General features: G+C 39.4%; 1 protein-coding gene across 1 annotated transcript in view; it reads left to right on the top strand.

The window, feature by feature from the left end:
* The window catches only part of PATJ (PATJ crumbs cell polarity complex component), a 325629-nt gene that overhangs the window by 198328 nt on the left and 114818 nt on the right, over positions 1–12483 (top strand). The window contains exon 28 of the mRNA XM_051999546.1: positions 8606–8802. Within this exon, the coding sequence (XP_051855506.1) occupies positions 8606–8802 (197 nt within the window). The remainder of the gene's footprint in view (positions 1–8605; positions 8803–12483) is intronic.

Here is a 12483-nt window from a genome sequence, read left to right as displayed (position 1 = left end):
TCTCACTGCCCTTCTAGTCAACTCATTCATGAAAGGACTCACCACTAGAGCATCTCTCTGCCTCTGTCATATACCACCTATGTGTCCTTGACCAAGGCACTCATCTCTGTATACCCAGGCAAATCAGAGACTAAATGACAGACTACCGGCTAATTCCTATTTGTAAAAGGAATATCCCCACCAAGTGGTCACTGTCCCAATAAAAAATTAGTCTGCTCTCTGTCCCAGGTTCTCCCCTAGCCCAACGCCAATGACATTAACCAACCTAATTGGAATCATTGTTCACATGCATTATATTGGTCTTCTTGTTTCCCCTTGTCTGTCTCTCTTTTCAAATTCTTTTTTCACACAATTGCCTAAAATTCAGGGGTCCTCAAACCACAGCCTGCGGGCCAGATGCAGCAGCTGAGGACGTTTATCCTCCTCACCTAGGGCTATGAAGTTTCTTTATTTAAAGGCCCAGAAAACAAAGTTTTTGTTTTTACTATAGTCCAGCCCTCCAACAATCTGAGGGACAGTGAACTGGCCCCCTATTTAAAAAGTTTGAGGACCCCAGCCTAAATAATCATCCTAATGCACCAAGCTGACCTATCATTGGGAAATCTCAGCATACTTCAACTTCCAGCCTTATAACTTCCACTTCCTCAGTACCCTCTGCTCCATTAATTGGAGGGTGGGGACTTGACCATATGGCCATTTGGTGAGGGGGGAACTGCTCCTCTCCATTCCCCTCTCCAGGCGATACTTATTGTCTTCCTTTTGTATCTCATCTTTCCTCATTAGAATGTAAGCTCTTTGATGGCAGGCCCTATTTTTTTTTTTTTTTTTTGGTTTTGTGTTCTAAGTACTTACAACAATGCCTGACTCTTATTGGGAGCTTAATAAAGGTTGATTGGTTGATTATTGACTATCATTCCACTATTCTAAAACCATCTGTGAGTCCCTATTGCTTATAAAAGAAAATTCCAAATTTTTAGCACAGCATTTAAGAAGCTATTAAATCTCACTCTACATTCCCCCCCCCCCCCTTATTTCCCCATTCCATTCCAATGTTCCCATTCCATTCCCAACAAAATGGATTTTCTTCTGAATGGTTCCTTGCTCTTCTCGAACAGAATATGTTAATATCCATTCATAGATTTTCACGATTCTACTTTCCATTGCTGAGCTGCTTTCCCAAAACTCTTTAAGCCAATTGGTTGGATTTTTATCATCGTGATATTGGTGTGAAGTTTAAATGATGGTTTTTGTAGTGTTTTGTGAACTGTACAGTGTTACATAAACATCAGCTATTACCATAATTGGGAAGGTGTAAAATTTTATCATGTACAACTATGATAATAGTTAATATCTATAGAGTAAATATCTCTGAAGCACAAATGCTACTTTCCTCCCATGCCATATGTCACTTGGAATCTTAAAACATCAATCTATCTCTGGAAATATACATCCTATTGTTTATATCATGTCTCCCAATTATATGCTAACTACCTCCTTACATTTGCGTGGCATCTCCTCTCCTTTGAATCCAGTCCTTTCTCCTATTCCTCATCACAATCTTCCCTTTCCTACAGGCTTATGTAGCATAAGTGGTACTTCCTCCAGGAACTGAGTCCTGGTTCCTCCAGCCTAAACATTCTCTACTTCCTGAAATTCTCCTTAGCTTTTCTGTTCTTATTTTTACCACCACTATTAGAATGTTAACTCTTTGAAGGTTATCATCTTTGTATCATTTGCACTGTTATAATATCTAGTATGTAGTAGGTACTTAATAATTGTTTGTTCTTATATTGTATTTGCTTGACTGTGTACTTCGTGTTCTGTGAATAGAAAGCAATCTTCTTGAGGGAAGGAACTATTGCTTTTTTCTTTATATTCCTCAGTACCGGCACAGTATGTTGTACCCAGGGGATTAATAAATGCTGCTTGGTTTAATTCAATTGAATCTGTCCTTTATTAGCATCATATTCTTGTATCATCCACCTTCAGCTGATGGACTTGACCATCTTTAAGTTACTTAATTGGTGCTTTTTTATTTTGTTTTTCTGTTGGATTTTGACCACCAGCTGTCCAATTATTCCAGAAGAGTCAGTCGCAGTATGACCCAGTATGGTGTTAGGCCCAGAAAGAAAGGAACCCAGTCATCACGTGGCTCAAACTCATGCAGTTCCATGATGTCTCTTATGACCTGCATCCCAGGCATGGGTGCTATGTTGATTTCCTTGGCAGAATGGATCTTCTTGCCCTTTCCAGACTCTGTAGCAATCCCTATGCTCTGCTAAAAACAAGGATCTATTGGAGATTGTCTGAATCCGTGTTGGTTTAGTGTTAGTAGGGACATTCTAGCAACTGAGACCATCCTGTAGGTTCTTAGTGACACAGGACTTTAGAAATATAATTGGAAAATTAAGACTGTTATAGTTTTGTAGATTTAGAAGTAGAAGGGTATCCTGAAATCATTCATGGCACAGATGAAACTGAGTCCCAGAAAAAGTTAAGTAACTTGCCCAGGCTCATGCAGTTACTATATATCTGAGGTAAAATTTGAATCTCAATATTCATGACTCTTATGATTATTCACTTGTACCAGAGCTTCTCAAAGTGTGTTCTTTGGATGCCTGAAGGTTCCCAAGATCCTTTTAAGCCATCCCTAAGACCAAAATTCTTTTTAGAATAATACTATTACTTACCTATTTAAAATACTTCCCTTTTCCAACTACAAAGTTTTGGGAGGCCAGATTTTCCTTGTTTACTTCAACCAAAATAGCACATTTCAACCAATTGATTGTAGAAGCAGATATAGGAATCCAGATATGAGGGAGTCTTCCATTTAGTCACATCATAAAGCAACTTGAAAAATATATAAGAGAATGGCCCTCTTCTCATAAATTTTCTTTTTTAGGAAATAGAATTGTTTTCATATTTGTGAAGATGTAATGGTTTAAACGTTATTTTAGATGAACAAACAAATATTTTTAAATGGATAACTTTTATGTTGTATAAAGTAAATATCAATAACCCACATAGTCAAACCTCTTGGAAGGGATGGTCCTTAATAATTTTTAAGTGGATAATGGAGTCCAGAAACCAAAATAATTGAGAACTGCTATATTAACCCACCCTGCTACCTGTTAAAAAAAGGATTAGATCTGATTGTGTTTTCTTATGCAACTCTATCAGTTCATAATTCTGTGATGGCTGCAAAAATGTTATAATATGGTGAAGTAAAAGAGGTAGTCCAGCCAACCTCATATTGATCCACTTCTTCATAAACTGTGTGTCCTTCCAAGTCATTTTCTCTCTTTAAGGTCCTAGTCCCTTGGACTCTAAAATAATAATCCTGAAGATTCCTTCTGACCTGTGATGTTCTGTACTTGTTCCAGAAAATAATTCCTTGCTTTTCTGAGGAGAATAAAAATTCTAGTGAACATCATTGTTGCCATCTTAATTCCTCTCTACAGACTAAAAGAGCCTCAGCGTGTTTGTCTTTGTTTGCTGTCTGATTGCCCCTCTAGCGAATATGCCTCCACACACAAATCATATCCCCTACTAAAATATAGCTATGAACAAATGATATTCTCTGGGTCTGTTTATCTTTTGTATTGACACAATTTAATAGAGTGGATTTTTTAAAGACAGTATTCACTTAGTGATTTGTTTTTTCTGCCTTGATGGTAATGGGTTTTGTGTCACCTTTGAATATGAATGTGAGGGAGGGATCATTTTTCATAATAAATAGATACATAGTCTCAGGGCTTTTTTTTTTTTTCTTTTAACAGCCCAGTTTTCTGAGCATCAACAAGATAACAATGAATTTTTAGCTGATCTTGAAGACTGGGGAATCTCTATCCCACCCCTGATATTCTGGCCCGTGTTCCCTAACCTCTCATTGGTTTTAAAGGGAAGAATAAACATCGATCTGATGTAGGAAGGGGAATTGCCTCATTGGGAATTCACTCCTAGAAATAAGAGAATCATAATTGTTGAATCTGAGAATTGGAAAAGATGTTGGTAGCCATCTATCCCAACTCCATACATCCACCAGATTCCTTCTGGCTCTTGTCTCCTAACCTCTCATTGCTCCAGACAATTCTAAGGTGAAGAACAAATATGGATCAGATTTAGGAAAGAAAATTGCCTCATTGGGAATTCCCTCCCCTGGAAATGAGAATCATAATTGTTGAATTTGAGAGTCAGAAAAGATGTCAGTAGCCATCTATCCCAACTCCATACATCAACCAGATTCCTCCTGCAAGATGCCTTACATATGAAACATCAGACTGGTCAAAAGCATCTCCTTTGTCATAGAATTTATTTTTAGTTATTTTGCCATCAATAGTAATTGTTTTAGGAAATTGAATGAGAATGAGAACGAGATTGCGATAGTGATAGGGAATGAAAAAGTATCAAGGAAGTAACTTTATTTAGAGTAGTAGGTAAGAGATGACTATGTGGCACAGTGGATTGAGCTCCAGGCCTGCAGTCCATAAGACCTGAATTCAAATCTGACCTCGGATACTATGTGTCTCTGGGAAGTCACTTAACCCTATTTACCTCAGTTACCTCCTTTGTACAATGAGCTGAGAAGGAAATGGCAGACTACTTCAGTCTCTTTGCCAAGAAAAATCCTCATAATGAGAAGTAAAAAATGACCGAACTGACTAAATAATAAGCAAATTGAAATCATTATAAGACAAGTCTTGTTACTGGATCTTCTAGAATGTGATTTGGAAACTGTACCAAGAAAACCCTAAATCTGACTCACAAAGAATCAGCTATGAATGGAGCAACTGAAAAATAAATTGTACTTGTTTATATTAATAGGTAATGTTGCTTCTAGTGTATTTTATTTAACTATAGAGTATACTTATTATACCTGTGATTTGACCACAATAAGGAACTCCATGGTGAGAGCCTCTGACTAATGTGGGTCTACATCATCTCTGAAATGTTATAGCTTTAATAATGAATTTCCTCAGATCCTCAGATCAAGTACCATACGTCCCAGTGTGGATGAGAATAGGGGAGAGAATACTGACATTACTGACTAATCACCCCTCTTAGTTTCACCATCTGTAAGCTTGCAGCACTGGCCTAAGTGATCTTGAAGTTTCCTCCAAGCTCTAACCTACTGTGATCCAGGTCAACAGCCTGTGTAAATAATGTTAGAAAGTTCAAGTCTGACTGTAACATAGTCTCTCGTGCAGGTATCTTAGCGAATCCCTGTAGACTCTGGGTTAAAAGAAGAACTAACATCCACGACTCTGCACAATTTAATTCCTCAGGAGATGCAGCCCTGTTCATGCTCTTTCATGTATTTTATGTTCTAGCAAAATTCTGGTGCTTGCTGTGCCCAGAATTCTGACTGTGTCTGCCACCTCTGTACGACTATGTCCCCTGGCTAGAACGTGTTCCCTCCTCACTTCCACCTCTTAGCACAGAGTCTCGTGCTTAGTTCCAAATCTCCAGAATTGAAATAAGTCTCCCTAGCAACAGAGGTCTGTAATCATCAGCTGATCCTCAAGACAGCCTGTTCCTAATCCTGCGTGGCTCACTGAACTGGATTTTATGGAAAGAAGCTACCAGGAAAAGGGAAGTTAGAGTTCTGCTTTGCCCTGAACTGCCCACAACATATCCTGAATACTTGGGTGAATTCTCGTCATCACATTTTAAGGAAGATGTCAATTAGCTTCTAGCTACTTGAGAGTGAGAGTGAGCAGAAGAAAGACTTATTTATTATATCTGCTAGGGGGCATTATAATGGGCAGAGGGCTGGTCCTTGAATCGGGGGACTCCAAGTTCAAATCCTGCATCAAATACTTACCAGCTGTGTGACCTTGGACAAGTCCATTTAATCTCTGTTTGCCTCAGTTTCCTCATCTGTAATGTGGATTACATTAAGATAAATCTCATTTACTTCCTTGGTTTGGTGGGAAGATAAAATGAGATAGTATCTGTGAGGTGCTTGCCACCTTGCCTAGCACTTTATATATATTTCCTTTGCTCCTTGTCTAATCCATACTAATCCTCTTTTTGAACCCTGTACTTCAGCCAACTAGCCTAGTTTCTTTTTCCTGAATAGGACTTGTATTTCCCCATCTCCTCAGTCCTTCCCATTGGGAAAACTTTTTCCTCTTCTACAAATCCTCTTTCCTCTAAAGAAGCCACAAAACCTTCTCTGCCCATCCCGATGGCAGGCAAGAGTTTCTATCTTCTGAATTCCCAGTGCCCCTTCTGGGGAAGGTGGAACCAGGGTTAGGACAGGGTTACTTGCCTATTTTAACTAATTATTTGACTTAACTCAACCCAAAGCTTAATGCTTTCTACGGACTTCAGGAGAACAGGTGCTGTCAGTCATAAACTAAGTTTCTCTTCCCTGGGACCTCCTCTTGAACCTCAGCCAATCTGAAATGAATCTTGGACTGGTTGCCCTGTGAAATATTCCCTCAGGAAAACTCTTCCTCCTTACAGTATTCCTTAATTTTTAAAACGGCTCTTTAACTCGCCACGTGTCCATTTTTGTCTTGTTTCTCTAAATAAACTGGAGACGTTCTGAGGTGTTCAGTCACGTATCGGACTTCTCCCTTCCCTCTGCACCCTATTACCAGCAGAAGGAAGATCTGGAACCATGTCTTGTACCTAATTGGTGTTTTCAAGATATTTTGCTATTTTGATTTATTTCTGTGTTCTGACGACTCGAACATTTCTTCTGTACGTGAATAATTTCAGAACGTTTCTGTCGATGATTTGGAAGTATATTTTTACAGAGGTTGCCAGAATTTTCCATTCCTATGTTTCCCCCTAAATGTTATTTTATGTTAATATTACAAACATTAGCAATTCAAATCACTTAAGGCCTTTTGATAAATCTTTTTTTTTTTTAAAGTGGTAGACATTCTCTGTTTCTAAAATAAACAGCACTTGAGAATTTCAGCCTCTTGGGCATGAATGTTTTGAATATAAATATATGCATAAACATAGACTGTGGTATTTTTCTCCAGATTTAAATTTGCCTACACACATTTTAAAAGGATGCTGAACTTAACTGGACTCTGCTTGACTCTCCTAAGGCTAAATCTTTGTGTTGATTTTCCTGTTCAGAACTCTCTGGCTCCAAAAAGCCAAAGTGGTGCCCTTTGCCACAAAGCTGCCCTATCTCCATTCAGTTTTTAGCAGTTAGATATCCTGGGCCCCTGTGATGAGGAAATGTCAAATATCCAACTTATCGTAGTTAGTTGGATTCTTTCCTCTGGAAGATTCAGGGAGAATAGCATAGATGTCTTCCAATATTTAGAGGTTTGTTGTAAAGAAGCAGGGTTGTAATTATTTTCTCTGGTCTCAGAGGGCACAGCCCTGTCCAATGGGGAGAAACTTCAATGAGTTCAAGTGTGTGTTAATGACAGAAACAAACATCTAACTATTAGAACTGTATAAAAGTATAGTCAGATGCCTTGGGGATATGGTGTCCTTAGAAATTAGCTAAATGATCACTATTGGATATATTTATATTAGGGAGACTTTGCAATTATGAATTGGGACTTCATATCTGCTGGGTCCCTCTCAACCCTGAACTGTGATTCTGTGACACATTTTGCTGAGTGTTAGTGAGACTAGTTCTATGGGTACATTACCTATCTGGGGTTGTAAGGGGTACAAGAGAATTCTAGGATGAGGCTTGTCCTCTAACAGCTTCAAGATGATGATACAGAATAAGGGCACCAAGCAATTACAAATGTTAAATTCTGGTAAATGTGATAAGAACTCAATAGTTCAGAGGGGAGAGATCACTGTGGACTAGAATGATCAGAGATGGCTTCCCAGAGGAATTATAGTTTGGTCTGGGTCTCAAACGCAAGAGCCTTGTTTTGTTTTTTTGGGGAAAGGGTTCATTTGTTTCGCACTGCTCTGAATATTGTATAGGCAGCAGGGTGGCTTAATGGGTAGAGCATTAGACTTGAAATCATCCTGACACATCCCTGAGTTCAAATCCCATCTCAGAGCTTTGCTAGTTGTGTGAGCCTACAATAATCAATTAATTTATTTCATCCTCAGTTTCCTTATCTGCAAAATGGGAATAATAACAGAGCCTATTTCTCAGGATTATTATAAGGAAAGAATGATGTAATTTATATAAATCATGTTATAAATTTTGTCTTATTATTATTATTGGAAATTATTTCTGAAGATTAAACATTGTCCACTATTTTCTGTCATCAGTATCATTGATTATTTTTTCATTTTCTACCTTTTTTTTTTTTCTGAAGCAATTGGGACTAAGTGACTTGCCCGGGTCACACAGCTAGGAGGTGTTAAATGTCTGAGGCCAGATTTGAACTGAGATCCTCCTGACTTAAGGGCTGGTGCTCTATCCACTGCCCCATCTAGCTGTCCTATCTTTTATCTTTGAAGGATGCATAATATACCCTTTAGCTGTGATGTATTTATTGGTCCAGTGAGAATGCTTTGTTTTATTTGCAAGAATGGACCCAATTTGGAAATAATGCCTTTTTTTTTATACCAGGACTTATGAAATCCAGTAATATACAAATTATGCCTAAGATGCCAGTGTTTAATTTATTTTACTTTCTCTTTTTATTTTCTGTAGAAAAAATCCGGCAGAGGTATGCAGATCTGCCTGGAGAGTTGCATATCATTGAGCTGGAGAAGGAAAAGAATGGGCTTGGTCTCAGCCTTGCCGGGAACAAAGACCGGTCTCGGATGAGCATCTTCATCGTGGGGATTCACCCGGATGGTCCCGCCGGCCGAGATGGGCGCATGCACATCGGCGATGAGCTTTTAGAGGTAACAGTCACTTATTTGGGGTATTGCTGTGTCAGAGCCGATTGCAGGTGACACATCCGATCAGTGGATCTCACATTTTGAGCCAGGAAGTACTTTGCGATCAGTTTTCCGGAAGAGAAGGTAGAGGAAGGGCTTTTAAGACTTAACAAACCATCTTATTTTTTAGTTTCTTCGAAGGAAATGGTGGTAGAGGGAAACATCAGTGCAAATCAGCTTCTTGTTTTCAGTGGTGCTGGCTGAAGACTTTGCTCATGGGAAATTTCAGAAGCCCCTTGGAAAGACGTCATTTAGTAATGGAGGTAGAAGTGAGCTGGTTCTGATTGTCACTGGCCCAAGGAGCTGAATTACTTTTACTTGGGCAGTCTTACTGGTGGGTCTTCCCAGGTTCCCGAATTTACAACCAAGTGTGATCCTGTTACTCTAACTGTGGCAAAGCATATTCAATACCTGACTGATTTTAAGGGTTTTTAGGAGAGTGGAGATAAATATAGGGAAAAATGGGCACATCAGGGAGGAAAGAAGCCCCGATAATAGGAAACATTGGATGCTAGAAAGAGCCCAGAGTGTGAATTCCAAAGACTTGATTTCAAATCCTAATTCAGACACTTTCTGATTTTCTGACATTGGGCAAATCACTTCAGTTCTTTGGGTCTCTATTTCCTCCATTAAATGGATTATTTGGAACAGATTATTAAATTCAGTGCTGTGTTAGACCCACAAAGCTTAACATGAAACAATGCTTGCCTATCTAGAACATTCTATTTAGGTCAAGACATAAGTGACTGTAAAATGCATACACAATAAACACAATAAACACAATAGAACAGATAGTCCCTAGTTGCCAATATCCATCTCCTGGGCTGAGGTGGGTCTTAAATGATCTATTTTATCTAAAGCATTTTGCAAACCCTGTTGCCATTGTGATACATTCATTATAGTCCTGTCCAACTTCTCGTGACCTCATTTGTTGCTTTCTTGGCAAAGATACTGGAGGGGTTTCCCATTTTCTTCTCCAGCTCATTTTACACATGAGTAAACTCATAGGCTTAAGTGACTTGCTTAGGATCACACAGCTGTTAAGTGTCTGAGACCAGATTTAAACTCAGGAAAATAAATCTGTCTGATTCCAGAGCATCAGCTCTATGCACTATACCAACTAGGCACCCCTATAGTACTCTATACACACCAGATGCTTTTGTTGGTATAATTATTATTTATAATTGTCATTGGGCTAATAGGTTATTCATTTATGTTATGTAGTATAAATTTATAATAGTCATGGACTATTCCACCACTCAGAAATAGTTTTCTTGATTCTTCCAACCCAGCCTCCAGGGCTACTACAAGGTAGAGGAATTTGTTGACCCCTACCCCTAGATATGGGACACAAGAAACACATATCCTGTGGCCCAGAATGTTACTTCTTGTTTTCTCAAAGTAGTGGTTCTATTCTTTCCTCATCCAGTTTCCCATCTTGTCTTGACCCGTCAGACTTTGGCCCAGAATTGAATTCCTTCTCTGTCTTCACTTGCCTAGTGCAAAGTTCATGTTGAAGCCCAATATTTTTTAGACCCAACTGAATATGCCTTCACAGTCTAGCTCCCTGGCTCCCTGCAGGACTGATTCTCCAAAGCTGTCACTTCCAAGACGTCATTTACTGACGGCCCAAAATTGTTTGTACATGGTCTCCTTTTGTTTGTGTTTCCAGTGCAGTGTTATAGAGACTCCCCAAAATATGGAAAACTAACACGTAGCACAATATTTAGTTCAATTACTTTTCACTAAACATCCTTTGAACAAACTTATGAAGATAAAACAACAACATCCTGTTAGCTTTTGATCCTTTCCTACAAGCGTATAATAAGCTTTTTATGGTCATGAGTACCATTCACACAAAGCATCCCCATCATCCTGCGCCAGATGGTTCCAGATGAGAGAGGGAGGCTGGTGATCCTACACCGTCTCCCTCACCTTAATTCAGCTCATTCACATGTTACAGTCTCACCTCCCTGATATCATGGTCCTCTTCCAGAACAAAGGACAAAGCAACAAAACGAAATCGATTTTGTGTGTGTCCTCTTGGTTTTGTGTCCTCGTGGAGTCTGACACAGAGTTGGCACTAAATCAATACTTGCCAACTGATTAATTATGGTATGTTGATGGTCCCAGGTTCTCACAAGTTCCAGGACATTACAAACTCTAGACAGTCCAACTAAGGACGGTTCTGATGACAGGCTCAGACGTACACTTGGCTAGTTACATGGATGGATCCAAATTAAGTTTAGTAAGATTTGCAACCAGTTCAGCTGCCGACGCTGAATAGTCCAACCTTCTCATCTTCCAGATGAGCCAGCTAAGGACCAGCTGGGTTAAATGACTTAGTCTCAAAGAATCACGGGCTTAAATCTGGAAGAGTCTTTAAGAAGCCAGTTTGTCCAACCCCCTCATTTAAAAAATTAGGAAACTCAGGCCCTGGGTGTTTAAGTGACCTGAATATTACATTTAAAAGATGTTTTGAGTTTGAGATTTCACTAGGGATTCCCTATGGCTGCTATAAAAATTGTGTTCTTAATGAAATCATTGCTCATTGTGATTGAAGGTTTTTGAGGGTGGGGATTGTTCCATTTTTGTTGTTGCACGAGTATCGGACACATTGCCAGAAAGATACTTATGAACGAGTAGAGTTTATTGGCTGGAAAGGAAGTCAATCCATAAAGCTTATGGATCTGAAGTTAGTTACGTGAAAACTCCTTTCATCATTAAACAGTCATGCTCTGCCTTGGAGGCTGTGATGCTTTGATATTCCAATCTACCTTCACCAAGAACCAAAATCTTTGGAGATGTTTTTAGGAAAAAGCAGACAATTCCAAGTCTTCTCCTGCTTGCCAGGTGTTCTCTTCCTGGCATTGACTAACCCTTGAAATTCAGAACTCGAAAGGAAATCAGTACATATGCCCAAGAACAATGGAAACACAAAATATAGCCAGCTTCAAATTTGGGCAGAGAAAATCATTGCTAAATGCCATCCTGTTTTGTCTTCTGCATTGCTAGTGACTTTGAGGTTTGCTTTTTTTTTCCTCTCCTGGGATAATTATATGGAAACTAGGGTAATAAAAGTATTAATATTTGCTTCCTCCCTCTTCAGAGCCGAATGTGATCCTTTGGGTGTTGTTGAAGATCTTGGTGCATCAGGGCTTTTGAACTAGAACGAAGGAACATTCAATCAGCTTTATGTAGCCCCTTCATTTAACGATGGCGGAAAGAGAGGGTTGGCCAGTGAAGGCGATTTAACATCCCCAAGTAAAGGGTGCTGAGACAGGCTGTGTCCCTGGGCCATCAGACCTCCAAAAGTTGCAGTTGTTTTCCATTTTAGCATGAACATGGAATCTGGTGTCCTGAAATCATGGGATCGTGGCTCTCCTGTCCCAGCTTCTGCTGCCCTCTCGGCATCTCCTCTTCCTCCTTGCTTTTTCCTGATATTTGACGCTCTCACTATTTATTAGCCTCTCTCCCACAAGTTGAAATTGGAAGGAGAGACAAGATTAGACAGTGAATTCAATTAATTTTGTCATCTTCTTGTCTTTCTCATTAAGAGGATAGGTGGGGGAAGGGACTGAATCTATTGGCTTTCATGAGGCTTCTGTGGCCTCCTTTCATTTAATTTCTCCCTGCTAGCCCTCC

Source organism: Antechinus flavipes, chromosome 4 (assembly GCF_016432865.1).
Source record: "Antechinus flavipes isolate AdamAnt ecotype Samford, QLD, Australia chromosome 4, AdamAnt_v2, whole genome shotgun sequence".
Classification (NCBI taxonomy): domain Eukaryota; kingdom Metazoa; phylum Chordata; class Mammalia; order Dasyuromorphia; family Dasyuridae; genus Antechinus; species Antechinus flavipes.
Note: the sequence above shows the minus strand (reverse complement) of the source record. Positions and strands in the feature narration are given on the sequence as shown.